The sequence below is a fragment of the Marmota monax genome, unplaced genomic scaffold (assembly GCF_021218885.2).
Source record: "Marmota monax isolate L192 unplaced genomic scaffold, Marmota_monax_Labrador192_F-V1.1 WCK01_AAM20220418_F8-fsc00045, whole genome shotgun sequence".
NCBI classification, from domain to species: domain Eukaryota; kingdom Metazoa; phylum Chordata; class Mammalia; order Rodentia; family Sciuridae; genus Marmota; species Marmota monax.
In genome coordinates this window covers 12,999,311-13,020,427 of record NW_026692132.1, presented here as the reverse complement: position 1 = coordinate 13,020,427, position 21,117 = coordinate 12,999,311, and the positions used below count along the sequence as shown (strand labels likewise).

Sequence of the window (21,117 nt, the reverse complement as noted above, 5' to 3'; positions counted from 1 at the left end):
ATTATCCCATACTGATTGTTATCTGGTCAGTTTCTGGTGCCTAATTTTGACTCTTACCTTAGATCATAGTTTCTTGAGAGTTCTTGATATTTATTGATGTGTGACATCTTCTGAGAATTGAAGGATTAGGTTTTTATCCCAATCTTCCTTATCTGGATTTTCAAAAATTGTAAACAGGCTAGCATTAGTCAGCTTTCCATTTCTGTGACAAAATACCTGAGAAAACTAATTTTTTTTAGAGAGAGAGAGAGAGACAGAGAGAATTTTTTTAATATTCACTTTTTTTTTTTTAATTTTCGGCGGACACAACATCTTTGTTTGTATGTGGTGCTGAGGATCAGGATCGAACCCAGGCCACACATATGCCAGGCGAGCATGCTACCACTTGAGCCACATCCCTAGCCCGAGAAAACTAATTTAAAGGAGGAAAGATTTATTTGGACTCATGGTTTCAGATGTTTTAGTCCCTTGTCAGCTGGCCCTACAGTTTCTATGCAGAACATCATGGCCAGGAGATGTACCAGAACAAAGCTACTTACTTCATAGCAATCAAAAGCAGAGAAAGAAATGGAAAGAAAAAAGAGGGGGTGACAAGGAAGAAAGGGGCTGGGACAAGATACACCCATCAAGCGTATTTGACCAGTGGCCTATCCTCCAACTAGAACCCCATCCTCTCAAGTTTCTGCCAATTCCCAATATCACCACCAATGACTAATAAGTCATTTGGAGTGGTATCCAAAGGACTGAGGACATTTGGATCCAAACTATAGCAAGAAGGATCATTTTCTCTTAGCTTATAGTCACTTCCACTTTTTAAGAACTAGATAGTATCAGGTTCGGGTTGCCAGGTGTCTACAATTGGCATGTTGCCACTGTTTCATCACTAGCAGGTGAGATCAAGAGTGTCCCAAATCAACAGTTGAAATGTTGTTCAGCATGAACCAGGGGAGTGCTTAGGGAGAACAGTCCATATTCACAAGTCTTCCTGGGAATGGGGTAGCCCAGAAAACCCCTTCCACAGTCACCATCCTGTGATAAGGTATTGTGGCATTTTCTGAGACTCTACATAGAATCACCATGGATCAACTAGCTCCAAGATCCTATGGCCACCAATGCTGCAAAGCTCACATACCACAAAGATCAATAAAACACTGCTATTGGCTATCTATTGTTTTGGTAAACTTGTGGCACAAGATTTCTACAACCAGCCACAAATGATGCTGGTCAGAATATGAGTCTAATAAACTGGGGCTGAGTATATTTTTTTGGTACTGGGTCTGTTCCAGAGGTTCCATCTGCAGGCAGGCCTCTGCACAGGGGCATTAAGACCTGCCTAGATTTAGAATTCGCTTGCTTATGACTAAATTCTCAGACCAAGTACTGTACTTACAAACCCACATACCCCAGCTAATAGTTTCTTCTCCATGCTATGCTGCCCAAGATTGGGGTAGTGTTAGCGAAGGCAGTTCCTTAGGTAGATTCATGCTAAGCTGGGTTGTATGTTAATCTCACAGCTATTAGAACTTTCACAGTCTCATGGGTGCACCATAGCTAGTGGTGACTGGCCTAAACATGAGTCTGTCCTACTAGGTAAAGGCTCCTCCCAATACCAGGGCAGTTCTATAGTTTTATCTTCTAGCACTGGCTTTGCAATAAATGTGCTGCCTGAGATTGGATATCAGATAGTGGAGAAAATCTTGGGCCATCAGAGCTAACGCTAAACTGTATTTCACCTGAGTTTCCCAGTTTCAGGGACCTGCACAGTGTAATATGGGTGAGGGAAAGGAACTGTGCCTCATGCTCATTCCAAGTCTACAAGTGATACAGGACAAAACTTAAGTCAGTCCCAGGCATTTCCTGATATGAGGACAGGTCTATCTATTCCATCTTTGAGCTATGTTTTACAGAAAGTGCTAGTAGCTGTGAGATTAACACACAACCCAGCTTAGCATCAGCCTACCTAAGGAACTGCCTTCAGTTTCTACTTAGTTAAGGGTCTCACCCTGATGGACCTGGTACTGAGCACCAAGACAGAATTCTATTTTAGCTTTAGTTTCCTGTTCCCAGTGGTAGAATCTTGCTTCTTGATGTACTATCCAAGATTGGAGAAAGGGTGTTGGAAGTTGTCTCTTTGCCTACTAACTCAATTCCAGTAGTTTAGTCCATAGATATTATCCTGGTGGCAGGTGTTATAGGGCTCTCCCTGGCAATGGGTCTCACTGCAGAGGACCTGGAACTAGCTGTATTTCAAGCCTAAGACCTGGATTTAATTCCCTCTTCTTCCTTCAAGCACGTGGCATCTCTACACACTGCTATATTGCTTGGATATGGAGATGAGATGATATGGGCAACTTCCTCCTGCCTTCTCAGTGTATCTTTCCATTTTGTTATACCAAAAGCAGGCACTATGATCATTCATCTCATTCCCTTAGCTATTGCTAAGGTGCTTTGGTGCCTGAATAACACTTCCATTTGTCATGCCTATGGATAGATGTTCACTGGAGGATATTACTCAGCTACCATCTTACTCCACCTGTGAGATGAATTACATTTTATGAAGCTTATTTGAGCAAGTAGAAGATTTTAAAACCAGGTAGAATTCCTAACTAAAGTTGTTTCAGACTACCCCACTCTACCACATTTGCAGGCTGTGTTTATTTCTACAGAAAAGGAAGTGACAGTGAGATACAAAAACAATTTGATTAGTCACAGTCAGCATCTGCCTAATATGGACATGGTGGATTTAGATGGCATACTGTTAACTGTTGAAACTTGATTCCTGTGACTGGCTGAAAATTAGACATCTGATATAAGAATATCCCCTTAATTAAGTTTGCAATTTGTTTACATACTAAGTTAGGATGCAGTTTGTTACATGTGGAGGCAGCTTTAGGCTAAAATTTAACACGGAAGTACAAAATCAGACTTGGGCCGAGCTTATCAGCTTAACAGCTTATTTTGTTAATACTGAAGACATCTTGGAACAAGCCATAGAAATTGACCATAAAGCCTAGAATCTTGAAGATGAAAGATCCTGCCAGGACAAATGACAAGTCATTAGGTCTCTTTGCTACTAAAAGTTGAAATAGCAATGACTGCATCAAGCCAGGCCCTAGATGTGCTATACTTCTAGTAAACTAGAATGACCCTCACTGTTTCAACATGAAAGACAAAAAGTTCTCCCAGAGAAGCCCAAAGACTCCATAGCACATGGGTTTGTAGGCTAAATGTATAATACCACATGGTAACAAAAATAACACCAGTGAATTTAAAGTGGGTGTATCCTTGGGTATAAGCAGATGCAGAAGCATTCTTATGGAAGCTTTTTACAATCTAGGATGTACAAGATACCTCAAAAATACTCATTGTCTGCTAAAAATATACACAAGGATCATACCAAAACATCTACAACACTTCGAATTGCTTTAGCTAAATATACTGTTTACAAAAACCTTCAAAAATGTGAAATCACAATTGAGTAGCTAGTCTTCTGAAATGAATAATAATGTCAAATTTTTATCATTTAATAGATAAGAATATATTAGATTATTTTTAAGGGCCAGGTACACTTAATAGGTAAAAGAAAACCTCATAGGTGGATACAGTAAAGAATTCTAAAGACATTTAGTTCAGTTCAACATTTTTATTTTTGGTATAGATTGTCAGCCTTTTGTTGTCTGCCTTTTTTATTTTTTTATCCTTCTTGTAATTATGAAATGCTTTTTTACATGAAACCAGAAACTTATTTCTGGAACAACATGTGCATTTTTGAGCCCCAAATACTCTATAAAGTTTGAGAAAATGTTAATTTTATATTCTTTAGTCTCATTCTAAAAATATTTTATGAGATACCAATTCAATAAATATTAACAGTGTGTTATGGTTTGGATATGAGGTGTCCCCCAAAGCTCATATTAAGCAATATAAGAATGTTTGGAGGTGAGATGATTAGTTTTTAAAGGCTGTAAACTAGTGATTCATCTAATCTATTTTTTAGATTAATAATTTGGAAGGACTACTGTACTGGTTAGTAAATATAGTCAGGCAGGGCACTGCTAGAGGAAGTAGGTCATTGGGGGTTTGCCTATGAGGATGATATTTTTTCCTTGGCTCCTCTCTGGCTTCCATGAATTTAGCACTTTTCCTCTGCCTGACCTTGTACCATGATGATCTGCCTTGCCTCAGGATAAGAGAGATGGAGTCAGCCAACCATGGACTGAGACCTCTCAAAACATGAACCAAAAATATTTTTTTCCTCATCGAAACTGTTCTTATTATGTATTTTGGTCACAGAGATGTAAAGCAGACTGATATACAGTGTAACATAAATAATATTTCAGTGAATGATAGCCTTTAATAGCTCATTGCTTTCTTTCCTCCCAAATTTTAAGTAGTATACACCAAAAATACAAAAAATTCCAGTAAATTCTAATAAAAAATACTAAATGTCTGTGAGATATGTGTGAATGATAAAATAACCTTCATTATAACAATTAGAAGGTTTCATATAATTAAATCAGAAGTCCTTGGAATTAGTCTGCTTGAGCATGGTGAGTGCATGCTGAAGTATTTTAGATATACTCCATGGGCCTCCTTTGAAAAAGGCCATGTGGATATTTGTAATAATTTTTAAATATAATATCAAGTGGAGTAAGACTACCAACTATGTAATTATAACCATAAAATAGTTTTCTTTATAAAGAATTTATTAAAATACTTGAAAGTTTTTGGTATATATTACAATTATAAACTATTAAAATATTTCAAAATTCTCAGGCTTCTGCTAGAACTACCATATGTGCCTTGAAAATAAAAATATGTTGGCTAAATCTTGCCTAAAATAAACATACAATTCTTCATTGAAAATTTTGTGGAAAACATCAAATACTTACTTTTACATTTTTCCTTTACTGTTGTTTTAGATCTCTGTTCTGTCCCCTTTGTGTTAGGAGGAACCCCTAACCAGACAGTTTTAGGGAGATGAGCCATCATAAAGATGTACTTTTTATATTATGTATATATTATTATATTTCAAGTGCTTAGATGCACTATTTTGTTTTAAAGCTTATGAAGTAGATAATGATATTTCCATTTTACGAATAAGTAAACTTAATCTTTGTTGTTGTTGTTCCTATTACATTTCATAATCATTCATCAGCATTTCTGTCAACCTTCCACCATGTTTTTACCAGAACCAGTCAGTCACTTCTTTCCACTTTCTCCATGACTGTCACTACCACTACCACTCACATGTAAGCATTTTGTATCTTCCATGACTATTTTTAAAATACCTGCCTAAGATAGTTGTCATTATTTCTCCTGCTTTCCTTTCTCCTAGTCATTTCATTGTCATGATACTTACTCCTTCTCTATGGAGACATTGTAAGATATAATTCACAAGTTTCTCAGCCCTGCCATAATGTCTCAAAATGCTATAGTTTCCTTCACAGCACTTATCAACTGTTTGATATACCCTTATTTGTTGATATAGGCTTCGTTTCCCCCCATTATAATAAAAGCATGGACATTCAAATTTTTCTTGGAAGGATGCCTGGTCTGAAGTGATCTTCAACCATTGTGTGATGAATAAACCAGTAAATGAATGCACCTCAAATGTCTCCTAACTCAGGAAATATTCATTGATCAAAATGACTATGCACCTCTCTCAAGCTGTATTTACAATTGAATATACATTGCCATCTCTTTATTGCATGCTGATTCATGGGTTTGAATAAATTTCCCTCAGTAAGTTGATCTTTGAGAATAAGGAACTGTCTCATCTTTTTATTTTCATGTTGTAATGCTGAGTATCTAACCCATATTCAGTACACATTGGAAGTGAAAGAATAAAGCATCCCTAAGAAATATTCAAATCTTCCTGTAGCCATGCAGCATAACAATTCTTTAAATGCAATGTGCTAAATTAAAATATAGATAGACTTGCAATCTATGTGGTACTTATGAAGTCTTTTGTTATTTGAGCTTTGTCTGATAGTTAAATAATATGTATCTTTCAACAATTGAATTTTGTGTTTTCAGAGATCATCTATAGCTGGGTGTTTAATGAGTTCCCTTCTTTTGTGGCGGAAGACAGCCGGCGGTTCATTTCCCAGGAGACAGGCAACCTTTATATTTCTAAAGTGCAAACCTCAGATGTCGGCAGCTATATTTGTCTGGTGAAAAACACAGTGACGAATGCTCGAGTACTTAGTCCTCCAACACCACTCACTCTGCGAAATGATGGTAAGTTGCGTGGCCCAGAGGAAAATGGTCAGCTGTCTCACACATGTGAAAAACAGATATTCAGTGTTCTCTAAGCATTTGACCTAGTACAAACAAAATAAAAAGGCATTCACCATGGTTAGAAACTCAGCATTTTTATTCTGAGATTATGCATACCTTAGAAGAAAAATTTTGATATGGGAAAGTGATGATCCATGGATGAAAAATATTCATTATAATGCTACTGTAATTCCAGAAAGAAAGAGAGAATCTGAGAACTGTCATAAAGAGACCACAGTTCTTTTCTTTCCACTTTAGTGCCTCCATATAGCATATGTATATGAATTGTAAGCTTTTTATGGGTTCAGTTTTCATTACATTTTTATTTTAGCTGCTTTCAAACTGAATGTTCAGCTTTTAATACTTCATGGTACAATTATAATTGTTATTATTACTTTTTCAATAATAGGAACAGTTGGAACTTTAACTTTTAAGTGCAATTCAGGCAGATATGATGATGCTATAATTATAGGTATTGCCATCTATCTAAAGTATCTTCACATTTAAACACCTCATTTGTATTTATAGACATTTACAGTGAAGAATTGCATTAAAGAAGTCAAGTGCTGTATTACAGTTGATATATGATATGCAACTTGCTCTATCATGCAACAAAAAAAAATCTATGAAGGCATTATTAAGTGAGCTAAGAACTGATTGATTTTGAAATTTAAAAAATAATCTATCTCAATGCTGTTATTTTACATACTTGGTTTTAGACTATATTTGCTGCTGGAATCTATGACTAAAGTTATATCACTGATTTTTTTTCTTACAATTTAGTGTGTCTTTAGATACATACATACTCATTAATGAAGTTTATGAGACTTACTAAGCTATAAGTATACACACACACACAGTATTGTAGACTATAGATTTTAGTAACCTTAGTGGATAGAGTACAAATACAATATTCATTTTAAAGAGGAGAAATCCAACCTGGAACATTAGAGAGATGATGAGTCCTGCTAAAGCCCACACAGGGTAGTGTCATGGATGAACAGGTGGGAAACATGAACAGGGACTGGCAGACCAACCCAGAGGCTACTGAAACTAAATAGAGGTGATATAGGATGGAACAAAAATAGTGATAGTAGCCTTAGAGGGTAAGAAAGATGACTGAGATATTAAGTGGGTAGAATTATCAGGATTTGAAAACTAAATACGGTGCTCTGGACTGCAGGGAGATACTGTATAAGACAATTTCAAGGTACTGGCATACTTCAATGAGTGTGTGCTGCTTCTTCACAAGAGGCAGGTGGAGGAACAGATTGCTGAGTGGGTGAACATGAGGCATTTTGTTTTGGATATGATAAGGTGAAGTGTCCACAGAAAATCTCTGTGGAGCTATATATAAGCATTCCAATATATGTTCCTAATATCCATAAGACAGCTAGGCCAGGTAAAGAGATTTAAGTGTCACCATTGTGTGCTCCATCATTCTAGTTGAAGTTCTGAGTGTGTATATATTTTGCTTACTTCAAATTTATTTTTCAAATTTATCTAATCAACATCTTGGAATTGATTTGCTTCTCTGTGAGCCATTTTCATAAAATTTCAGAGCACTCTTTCATTAATCCTTTAAGAATTTAAAGCATCCTTACCTGAGAATTGTAACATTCTTCTCTGTGAATAATTAATTGCATTTACACTATTCATTTATATATAATTACACCTTGCAGTTGGTTCAGGCCTGAGGTTGGAGAGTCTTTTCCACCTTCTTTTCATACAACAGACCTCTTATTACACGTGCCAGTTACAAGAATAACAAATGGATTAGTCAGAACCCCAAAACTAATACTACCTCCACTAGTTAGTTAAAAGTTTCAATGTCCATGGGTAACTTTTAATTCATGGCCCAAATGTGTCACTTAACTTTACTTTCTACCTTCTATACTCAACCATTAAAGAGTAATCCTTTGCTGATATTTAAAATACTCCATTCCTTCCAACTTTTGTTTCTTTTGTTTGGCAAACCTGTGATCCCAATGAATTCAACTGTAGTCTTACTCTGACTGCTTCAAAAGTAACACCCACTGTGGATTCATGATCACCAATTTGAAAGGTGCTACTCAATTCCATTAAATTAGATGATTTAATCTACTGTTCTGTCAAAAGCTTTTGGATGCTTCTCTGCTTTCCTTCAAATGGACAGTTCCCCCACTACCACTTCACAGAACTATTTAAGTTGTCAAGCTCATCTTTCTACTAACACAGTTCAAATCTAACTAATTGCATCTTCATCCACATCATTATTCCCCATCCCATTCTTTCTCAATAGAGATATTCATCCTGCTAGAACCAATCCCCAATCCATCCTCTACTGTTGGTTTTCATTCCCTCTGTTTATTCAGAATAATGCACTATTAGTCATTGTTTCTTATATAATAAATGATATGTTACTGGACATGAATAATTTTAGTTGTCAAATGAATTGAAATAATTGCAATAATCAATATTGTTAATTTTTAATAAATGTCTGTCTATCTTCAACATTATTTGAGAAATACTCTGACATGATTAATAAGTGCAGCAAAAATAAGTAAAACAACATGGTGATTTCAAATTTAACTGAAAAAAAAAAAGAACAAGTAGAATAAATCTACTAAGTTTCAGTTATATCACTCAGGGACAGTCTTATTTTTTACCAGAGAAGATAGAAAATTCACATTTCTTATTTCTTTAAATTACCTAAGTCTGTTGTTTCCTTGGTTGTTGTCTATTAATATCTTTTTTATCATGTTTAAACATCCCTATTGAATGAATGTAGCAATGCAGAGAAACAAAAAAACCATATTGATCCTGCTCCCTGTTCTTAAAGTTCACTCTTTAGTGTTTCATTTTTTTAGGGAAAAAAAAGTTATTTTTAATTCACATATTTGAAAACTTTCATGTAATGCTAGAAAATACCTGTATTTCTTGGTTAATCAATTTTAAATAATAGTTGTTTAATCCCTCAAATAAGTATGCAAGCACTTCTGTTCTCCTGTCATATGTTCATATATTCTTTTTTAAAAAATTCATTTTATTTAGTTATACATGGTATTAGAATGCATTTTCATACATCATATATAAATAGAGTACAACTTCTCACTCTTCTAGTTGTACATGATGTGGAATCATACCAGTCATATATAATCATATATGCACATAGGATAATAATGTCCAACTCATTCTTCTATCTTCTCAACCCCAAATCCCCTCCCCTCCTTAAACAGGGTGTATATTCCCCTCTGTCATGTTCAGATATTTTCATAGTTTTTCTGTTGCTTCCCTTTTAGATTCAATAATGTACTAAATCTTTGCAGTTTTCATACTTTTCAAAACAAATTTTAATTTCCTACCTCATAAAATTAGAATAATTTTATCCCTACTTTTTACTTCTCCTTCCCTCAACTACTTTTATCTTCTTTTGTCTTCTACTTTCGCTTCTATATTATCATCATCAAATACAACAAAATCTTATATGCTTCCCCTTCAACTGATTCTGGAAGCTAATAGTCAATAGATATTTAAAAGTTAGTACTATGTAACAATTCAGTATCATATTACTCCAGATTTTCAGTCATTTTCTAGATATTGATGCTATACCAGATGTATTTTTTCCTAATATGTAAAACTTAGAATTAAGTATAACATAATGAAAAATCAAACTAATAACACTAATAAGATTGTAATACATTTGGCCTGTAGAAGAAAAATAATAAGTAGTTCCAATAAAAGTGTTCAGATATAAACAAAAGTCATAGCAGCAAAGGTGATAATTGAACAGTGGTGTGAGTGAGAAAGCACATGGAGACAGTAGGAAATGAGAAAACAAGTACACTTCGGATCAAGTCTTGAATAAGCCAGATGACTTGAGGAGGGTAAATAATGAAATACTGTGAAATATAATAAGAAGACACAGAGAAAATAGGAAACAGAGTAGTGTGAAGAAACCAGAGGATATGTTTCAGTGAGGGGGTGGGCATAGACATGCAGTTGAAGAACAGAGTGTGCACACCTGCTTGTGTCCCTTCTGAGACTCTACAGCAAGAAATCTATATCATCCATGAGAAGGCTTGAGGAGAAAAAGGTATCACCAACACATCAGACATTTTGATATATTTCTGGACAAATGAGGAAAGATGTGAGTTAAAGGATTAAAACAGTAGGAAAAAAAATAAATCTGAATAAAATTTAAAGGATAAACAAAAGGAATTGACAACCATGTGCCAGATATAAGTCTGAAAAACTGAAATCAAAGTTAGCAATGAGGGTGGGTGGAAGAAATGGGACTTAAACTAAGGGGGATAGGTAGAATGGACAAGTCACAGTAAAATGTTAGAATCCCTTCCGTATCTCTATTTGCAAAAATTTAAAGGATCAGTTTCAGTAAATTGAAGCTAAAGGTTTTTGTTGTTGTTGTTTGTTTTTTTTTATGGGAGTGGTGGGACATAGTGAAAAACCTTTTCCTGACATTTGGGTACCTACTTTCTGACAGCAAACTCCCTGCCCTCTCAATTTAAGCAGAACATCAACATGAACACACTGCACTAGTGTGTCTACAGACACACCTTGCAAGAACCCAGTACCACTTTCCAAATTTCTCAGATTTAATATTTACAGGCAATTCAAAGTTAGCTGTTACATTTAAAAATTACTAAGCGTATTGGTTGATTACAGAATTCCAAGATGATGCGTAAAAAGCAAGAAGCTCTTAAAATGTGTGTCTTAAGATGACTATAAGACACACACAAATTAGACTACAATCAATTTTAATTTAAAAACTTTCATTATTTTATCTCTTTTTAAAATAATGTAATCAGAAAGGGTATTCATAAAAAGAACATTATCCAGAATATTTTCCCAAGTAGGTGGCATATATTAAACACTTATTCTGAAAATAGAAATAGAAAATTGTAGATGAATCCATTTATTGCACTATAGTCAGCTGGAATTCCTGCTGGGTCTTACAAACTTCTCAGTGCAGAGATAGGCATTGTAATGGATGTTTCTGCAAACTTGGCAAATACCTCTGCAGGGATTTGAATATAAAAATTATGTTTAATCTGCTGTGACCATAGAGTTAGCTATAAAAATCATTTTTAAGAGCATTGTGATTTTATAATTCTCTAAAAAATATAGATTTTTCTAAAAATAATAAAGGATACATGCATAAGCAAAAGTTTTTGTTTCAAGTACAAGTAGATTTTTGCTTAATGAACTGTCTGTTATAGAAAGTATTATTTTACCTTAGGTTCCTCTAAAAGCAAAGCTTGAAACACAATGTTCTTGGATGTAGTTTATTTAATTTCTCCCCAGAGAGCTGGAGTAAGTAGTGTTGGGTCAATCAGTGAAAAACAGGGCTTCACTATGGAGATGACCATTTCTCTAGGCATCTGGAGCTTTATCCCACAGGAGCAGAGCCTAACAAGCCTACTCAGATTGATGACCTTGGAGGATGAATCAATGGACTTCCCTCCCTGCTTACTTGGAAGTAATTCTATAGGCAGTGAAAGCCCTTGAACTTCAGGTGGCCCTCAAGTTGCAATTTCCTGGAACTGGCTTCACCTATACAAACCAGGTTATAGTAACAGGTGTGAGAGTAAAAAGTACAGCCAAGATCACTGGAACTGCAGCACAAGGGACATGTGAAACATTGGTGATAATGAGAAAGTTTTCACAGTTCTAGCATATTTGCTTATAGAAAGGAATTCCATTTTCCATTTATATGATTTCAAATATCCTAACATTGATAAGGATGCTGTTTCCATTGAGACTTTCTATCACTTAGTCATTTGGTAAGGATGTTGTTTCCATTGGGCATTAGGTTCTGTGACATATATTCAGATACATGGATAAGGCTTTTTAGGACTTAAAGAAGAGTGAGAAAGCTATTTGAAATGCAGTGCTATGATACAAATATAGATATATGTTGCTATGGTAATGCCTAACAATAGCACTGAACCCACTGGCTGAGAATGCTTCCAGGAGTTGATACCTGAAGAGAGTTTTAAAATTTGGAATTTGGTAGATAAAGAAAAGGAGCATGTGCATTCATCGAGTACAATATAAAATCATAGACAATGTTGTAATTGCACTCCAGTATAACACTAAGCAGTGGGGTGGGATGAGGGTGTGTATGGAGGGAGATCAAAGGGACATACTGTCACAGAAGAAGTATCACCAAAGAATGATCCCAGGAATTGCTGAGGAGAAGGGGAAACTTGACTGAGGACCAGCAAGGTTCTTGCCATACATACCAGAAAAAGAATTTGACATGCCCTGGTCAGAGGCATAGACAGAGGTTTATTTAGGAAAGTAAATACATATTCAAGGGAGAATGGGGGCAATCTCAAAGGAGAGATACGTTTGCAGATAAAGCAAGAGATGAACATTTAAGAGAAAATATGAGTCATCTCCTGAGTGAGAGATGCATTTGTCGTATTCACAGCTCTTTGTTTAAAGGAAACTTGGTGATGAGTGGTTATGGAATGGCATGTAAGAATGACATCAGTTCAGTGATCTCAGGATGGGTTCTGGTGTTCTGGTCACTCTCAGGATTCTTAGGGTAACATGGTCTTCATTTTCTGATCAGTAGATAGTGTTGGAAAGTATTGCACATTTCTCAGAATAACATTTCTCTCTTTGCTTAATCTATTGGGGGTGGTGGGAGGCTAAGTAACAGTGCATATATAGAGTTATAGATTTCCCCCACATTTAGAAGTAGTAGGTCAGGGAAGGAGACAGGCCTGGAAAAAGTATACAGAACTTCCAAATTTAAATATTTTTTCATTGTTTTTCTTTTATGTCTCCTTTTCTACCTATTTCTTATTTCTTCTATCTTACCTCAATACAATAAAAGTCCTTATTGACCATGTAACTGTCAAAGCAGTAGGAGAAGCTTCAACACATTTGACATGTATGAAGCACATTATTGGATTTTTCTTCTGCTCATACTGTAGGAAATTATCTTCCTGAATTCACAAATATGTATTGTACCGCTACTATGGTCAGATATTTTGTTAGGCAATCAGGCTATAACAAAGGCTAAACAAACATAACTATCCTGTGCAGTTTACAATCAAATATGAAAGAGGATCTCACCCTAAATATTAACAAAGACTGTAACTGTGCATCTCAAGATCTGCCTGCCTCACACAGTATCCTGATGAGTCATACTTCACTTATCACTGAACTACAAAGCAAAACAAATCTAACTCTTAAAAAATTATGAGTAACATAGATTTTTCACTAATGATTTAGATGGTAATAAATGAAATACTTACACTCCACAAAATACAGCAGAATCTATAATGCACCCCCTCTCACCACATTGCTCTTTGTCAAGAGTTCATTCCTGAGGTTCCATCTCTCTTTCAAATGCCTCCCCCACTCCCTCTAATACTGCTGCTCTCAGCCTTCCTTCAGGATCTCACTGTCTGTCTTATGTGTTAATTTTGTACTTTCTTTTTTTTTTCTCTCATTTGTGTTCCTTGGAATTTAATTCAAACTTATTTATCTAAACTTATTTAGTCAACATGTGTTTACTACATTTGAAGCACTGTTTTAAAAAAATTTTTAAAGTATTAAAATAAAAAGATGGAAAATATGTACAGGTTAATATCAATTACAAAGAAGTTGAAACTGTTATATTGATAGCATATGAATATTACATACAAAAATTCTAAGGTTAAAGTGGTCCACAATGTTCTGATATTGGATATTCTAACAATTTTCTGGGAAGAAATATACGTATATGTATGTATATGTGCAGTTGTACATATATTCCCCAATCCATTATGTACAAGACCAGATTCCTCACCCCTTTCCTAGTCCTCATCCCTCTTCCAAGATCTTTTCCTTGGAGTTCAGTCTACTTCCCAAGACAGTGTTCTCTCAATTCCCTTCCCTGGGCCATAATTGCTCCAAAGTGAGACAGATGGGATTCGTAGGAAAGAAGGAGGAGGAGGAGAAGAAACACACCCTGGGCCCTTTTCTATCTCTTGGGTAGGATAGTGAAGTAGAGAGAAGGATAATTGCATTAGTAACTTGAGAAACTAAGTGGAAATAGATTCAGAGTGCATTCAGAAATATTGGTGTATGTTAGAAAGTTCATCTGTTGTCACAGTAGTGAAAAAAAATTAGACTACAAATGCAGATAATCTACCCCTGGGGGTATTGGAGAATCTGATGGCTTGATTTTTTTTATTAATGAACTGTAGGGAAAGTCATCAGCTGAAAATGTATGTATAGACAACATGTTTATGTTTTAAAGCAAGAATTATGTCAACAAGGAAATTATGCACAGAATTACCTAATTACATAATCCATGAATCAAACCCATTAGTTTACTGCTGAATAATTCAGGACCTAAGAGAAATAGAAAAATATAAAAATGGCATGGCTCTTGAGACTGTAGTAGGCTGAATAATGACCCTCAAGAAGTATAAATTCTAATTCCTGGAAATTGTTAGTATTGGCTTATATCATTCAGAAGCTTCATGGATGCAATTAAATTCAGGATCTTGAAATAGAGGCATTACCTTACAATATCTGTGTCAGTCCTAACTATAGTCACATATGTCGTTAAGTGGGAGGCTTAGGACAGTTTGACTGTGGATGAGAGGGGATGTGATGACAGATGACAGAGGCAGAGACTGGAGCGATGCACTCAGAATATTCACGTAGAATATGCATTTAGACCATGAGTGCCAGGTGCCAGTGATACACAGCTGGACTCAGGAGAGGGAGATCTCAAGTTTGAGGCCAGCCTAGGCAACTTAAAATTCTGTCTCAAAATGAAATTAAAAAAAAAAAAAATCTCTGGGCATTTAGCTCAGTAATTGCTTAGCTTGTGTGCAGCTCTGGGTACAAGCCCCCACACCATAAAACAAAACCAAAGCAGGGACCATGAGCAAGAGAATGTTGATAATTCAGCATCAGAAGACAGAAGAAGCAAGGAAGAAAGAATTCTCCCCTAGATCCTGTAGAGGTAGAAGGAGGACTGTTCTATCCTCAGGAGTGGCCATCTAGGTCAGGCTCAAAGGAATTTTGTTTGTTTTGCCCCAGAAAAAAACACCGACAAGATGAATCTTATGCTTGCCCTCTCTGATCCCTGACATTTGGTTTGGTAGTTGATAGTGGAATTCAGCAAAGTCTGCCTTATTCCCTGATCTGTCTGTGAACTCAAAGCAGTATGAGAATTGAAATAACCTTGGGTATTCTCAGTTTTTCACTTTCTCTTATAAGTGCTGCTCTTTAGGTATCAAACGTCTTACCCTAAACCCGTGAGATCTTTTCTTCTTCTAATCTCTGCTGAAAATTCTCAATTGATGGATAGTTCCAAAGGGGCTTGAAAAACCTAGGAAAAGTAGAAGTGTGACAGGAACACTTGGATTTAGATACATGTATCTATGCTAAGGAAGCTGATTAATATTAAAACATTATGTCAAACTCCACAGATATATGGAAACTTACTTAACTTTTATTAATATTATATTTATTTTGCCATTTTATCTTTGGAAACCTTATAATCTTGATCAGAAACAAATTAAAACATCGGAAAATCACTGTACTGCAGTCCGGCTATAGCAAAATAACCGGGGGTTGACGAACAACTTGTGTAGATTGATACAGCAGGAGTGGGAGCCGTTTATTGTAGGACAACAGAGGTATTTATACATTCCACACAGCTTACCTTAATTAACATAAACTAGATACAGCAGTCAACCAATAAGGAATCTCCATATTTAATGGCTTGCTGGCGTTACTTCACAAACCACTCCCTCTGGCAAAATGCCAGGCGCCATCCAGACTTGTTTACAGACTCTAACATCACTGGATGAGTCCTGAGTAAAATGAATATTTCATTCATTCAGACATCTTAACAATTGGTCATTCCATCAAATCATTTTTTCTTTAAGCAAACTTGCAACAATCATTTGAACTTTTTTCTATTCAGATAAGACATTTTAAGAGAAACAATGTGTATAATTTCATTAACTCTCTTAATGTGTCTTAGAAACTTTGAAAAATTATTGAATATGTGCTTGCAAATAAGATATATATGTTAAATTCAAATCTTACTTGGGCTTTTTCCTGATTTTCTACATGAAAAGCTGTCATAATTTAGGAAACAAATTTCTATTGGTTGTCAATTTTTGATAATTGGTATTGTAATACTGAATATATACATTATTTTTAACATTAGAAAAGAATGCAATTTTGGTTATGAGCACTAAGTACATGTATATTGAGTGATTTGATTTCCTTTTCTATTTTCAACTTTCTTGAGAGGCTACTCTACACCCTTGTCTCTGTTGCTTCACCTTCTCTTTGCATTTAATAATCTCCCATCTGGCTTTGAGCCTGACCACATCTCTCAAAGTGTTTTCTCAAAATTAATCAAATATCTTTTATAACCAAATGTATTGGTATTTTATCAGCCTTCATTATTCTTGACCTCTTTGCAATCCACATTTAAAAAAGAAATATTTTCTTTTCTTGACATGACAGGTAGTATACTTCCCAAACAGTTTCATTTGTACCTGTCAATGTTTCCTCTCTGTCTAATCCCTAAATCATTTGTTTCATTTAATCATCCACTTGCTGTCACAGGATTCCCCTAAATTCTTGATTACCTACATCCAAGGTTCTTCAGAGGACCGGAGACTTAACCTGTCTTTCAATCTATTCATCAGAACATGGGATAACATTGGTACTTTTTCTTTGAGTATTGTGAGGATTAAACATCAATACATATAAAACACTTAGATAAGTACCTAGTTATGTAGTAAGCTATATGAAACACTGGCTAGTAACACAATATTTATGATATAATTCCACAGCATTTCTTTGCTGTGTGAGAGATGTTGCAGTTAAGAACTATTCTTCTAAATTATTGCTATTATGGTAATTTTGTTGTTGATGTTGCTTACTGTATAAATTCAAACTCCTTTGTATACAACTAAGATATAAATAGGCATGAAAGAGATGGATGACAAATAGCAATGAGAAGAGCTTTATATCCCATTGCCTGCTTTCAATCGTTTTATTCAAACTGCTCCTGAGTTTTCCAGCTTCATTCCTTTTGTTTCTATTATCTCTGAGATGCCCTCTCATCTTCCAGCACTCTCTTTAAGAATATGAATGATTTGCCTAAGATGATATAGCTTGATAGTTATGATAAACAGGAATAAAATCTATCAAAAAGTAAGCAATTTGAATTCTATTCTAGAATTCCTTTGTTTGTCCATACTGAACATGTTTATCAAATTGGCATTGCATTTACTACCCAGAGAGTTCTGCATCACCTGAAAATTCAGGGATGAATTAAACCCTTAGCATATGAAGGCATTTTATAGAATAATCAACAACCAACAACCCATCTCAACACCTAACCCACTACTCTATTTTTCCAAAATACAACTTCCCGTAACTAAGATATTTCATTGGCCCAACAAAACATTATTACTCTATATTATTTCACATCACAGTTTGATTTTAAATAACATTTAGTAATAAAACTTATAAAATGCTTTTAGAAGTCTATATAAATTACATCTAGTATTTATGGCATTATAGTTCAGCAAAATTGCATCAGAATAGTCTATAGTAATTATAAAAAAATAATAATAGAATATATTGGAGAGATTGAGGCCATACCTAAGATCTCCCAATCAAAGATTCTGAGGCAGTCTTATATATCAGTAGTTTTGTTGTTTGTTCATTTTTGGCTTTTTTATTTTATTATTTTTAGATATATATGACATTAGAGTGTATTTTGACATATTATACATATGTGGGATGTAACTTATTTTAATTAAAATCCTATTCTTGTGGTTGTACATGATGTGGAATTTCACTGGTCATGTTGTCATAGATGAACATAGGAAAGTTATGTCTGATTCATTCTACTGTGTTTCTTACTTCTATCCCCCTCCCTCCCTTTCATTCCTCTTTGTCTAATCAATAAACTTCTGTTCTTCTCCTGCCCCTTTATTGTGTGTTAGTATTCACATATAAGGGAGAACATTCAGTCTTTGGGTTTTGGGGACTGGCTTATTTCACTTACCATGATAGTCTCTGGTTGCATCCATTTATCACCAAATGCCATAATTTCATTCTTCTTTAGTCTGAATAATATTCCATTGTGAATATATGCCATGTTTACTTTATCCATTTCATATGTTGAAGGGCACTTAGGTTGGTTCTATAGCTTAGCTATTGTGATTTGAGCTGCTATAAATTTTGATGTGGTCGCATTACTATAGCATGCTGATTTAAAGTCATTTGGGTATATACTGAGGAGTGGGATAACTGGGTTGAATAGTGGTTCCATTCCAAGTTTGCTGAGGAATCTCCATATTGCTTTACAGAGTGGGTTCTACCAATCTGCAGCTCCATAAGCAATGTATGAATGAACCTTTTTCCCCTACATCCTCACTATCATTCATTGTTATTTATATTCTTGATAGTTGCCATTCTGACTACAGTGAATTGGAATCTCAGAGGTTTTATTTTATTTATTTATTTTTTTTTTAAATTCTAGAATGCTTTAAGGTAGACAGATCACGTAGAATGATATCTCTGTGGAGATATAGGCAATGTATCCCAAAAGTACTGGGAGCACTTATTCCTAAGAATCCTTCTTCCCCAGGTAGAAGAGCATCTCCTCTCTCAGGAGATCACCTTGTCTCTCAGATTCAGAAAGTCAACATGCCCTTCCAGAACAGCCAGTAGACTGTGAGTGTATTTAAGTGTGTTTATTGGTCACTAAAGGCAGGGTCCCACAGAAAATTGCAGAAGGAGTTCTGAACCTTATCTTTCTCTGGAAGTTTTCAGAACTTAGGTTTTCAGACATGCCATCTGGACTCACTTGTTTGTGTCTTCCTTCAAAGAGGGAATTGGAAGAGGACTGAAAGAGGCATTTTAAGTATTGAATAAAAGTTGTTTTCACCCTATAATCCCAGGAATCTGCATTTTCCACAGTACTCTTCAGATATTTCATATGTTAGTCAATTGAGAACCATTAAACTTATCAATACTTGCCATATTTAATGTGATATGCTTCTCCATATTTTTAAATATCTCCTTTATACCAACAAGTTTTTGAAACAAAAGCCTATAATAGAAGTACACTGGAAAGAGATTCTTACTAAAAACACAGCTTCCTGAGTCTTTTCCTTAGATGTTCTCTTTCACTTAGTCTTAGGGGATGGATGACATTTTATCTCAACAACTGACCTTATGATGGTTTTCAAGTGGTCACCCTGTTTATGCAGTTGATTAATTTCCTTTGAAACATTTAAAATGTGTTTAATTCATAGTTTTAGAGCACCTTGAAGGGAATTATTGAAATGTAGATTAATAAACTTTTTTTTGAGGAACATCTTGATACTGAGCTTCACCTTTCACTTTATTTAGACAGCTTTTCTATTATTAAGTTGCTCATTTTTCCTAACATTGCCCGTTTTCCTATCTTACCTTGCACAGCACTTCTTAACCTGATGTATCTTACATTCCTCTGAACATCCAAAATGGTGTTTAAATATAACCTTAAGACTCCCTTTGAATTATTTTAAATGATTTCCTTTATTTTTTTATCTCTGAATTAATCCTTACATTTTGTCTCAGTTAATTTTCCTAAATTAACTTGAAGTGGATATTTTAAGGTTTTCATTATCCTGCAAGGATATTGAATTTATTATTTTGTGTCCATTTTTATTGTGTTAAAAATCACATTCAGGATACTGAGGTTTCTAAAACTACTTGTTCTGGGAAGTAAATTGTAATATTTAGGAGTGTTTCTTACATAGCTCACACCAATGGAAATTTTGCAAATTTATCACAAAATAACAAGACTGTTTTTTTTTTTTTTTTAACAAATGTATACTAAACTTCATGTATTTAAATAAGTGCCCCGTTCTTCAAAGTAGACATACTTGTAGGTAATTGACTTCTACCAAAGTAAGCTTGACATTATTCAAAATATTTTCAAACTCCAATGATTTTCTTACTATTTTATAATCTGTGTCTTTCATACTGTGGAGAGAGAGCAGCTTTATCAGTGGAAGGTTGGATAAAGACTGATGTTCCCTCTATGCTCCAGTCACTGTTCTGAAAGCATTTCATACACTCTGTCATTTAGTCATCACAACAAAACAGCATTTCGAGTCTACCTTTGTTTTATAATTACAGAACCTGCAGTTTTGACAGGTAGCAGGTCCTCTTGCCTATGCTTGTCTGACTGCAGAGACTACATTTTAAAGAGTAAACGTACTGCTCAGTTACTACCAGGTTAAGGGACTCCAAACGACAGAGTTGGTCACAGATCTGGAACAAAAACTATGACTCACAGATACTGTTTTCACCACTCTGTCATCCTGCCTCCCTTATATCAGTGACACATTGTGGCTTGGATTCAACTCTTTAGTATTACCTGGAATTGCAATTAAAGGGTGAGGATAGAAATGATCCTCACAGAAGCAATCAGTATTTGTTTCTTCCTGTTTTGGTTGAAATAAATGTTACAAAGGTCATTATTCTAAATTCAGCAAGGAAAAGAATCTATGACATTTTTGAAATTAGACAGTATAAGGAGTAACCTACATAAGTAAAATTGGGGTTATGCTGATCTTTGGGAATGACAGACTTCGTCTTTAGAGAATATAAGGTTGCCTGCTACACAGTGTGTTAATTATCTGTCAGAATATCTGTCAAGAGAATACTGAGTCTAATTTTCTTAATAATTAGTAAGGTCTACTTAATATTACACCATGCTTTCTTCTTTAAATGTAGGCCTTCTTTTAAAATGTCATACTGCTAAAAAGTTAGTGATTATGGAAAAAG

The 21,117-nt window shown here is 35.0% G+C and overlaps 1 protein-coding gene across 1 annotated transcript in view; it reads left to right on the top strand.

The window, feature by feature from the left end:
• Positions 1–21,117, top strand: part of Cntn5 (contactin 5) — a 1,252,743-nt gene that overhangs the window by 897,488 nt on the left and 334,138 nt on the right. The window contains exon 8 of the mRNA XM_058570757.1: positions 6,040–6,243. Coding sequence (XP_058426740.1) covers positions 6,040–6,243 — 204 coding nt within the window. The remainder of the gene's footprint in view (positions 1–6,039; positions 6,244–21,117) is intronic.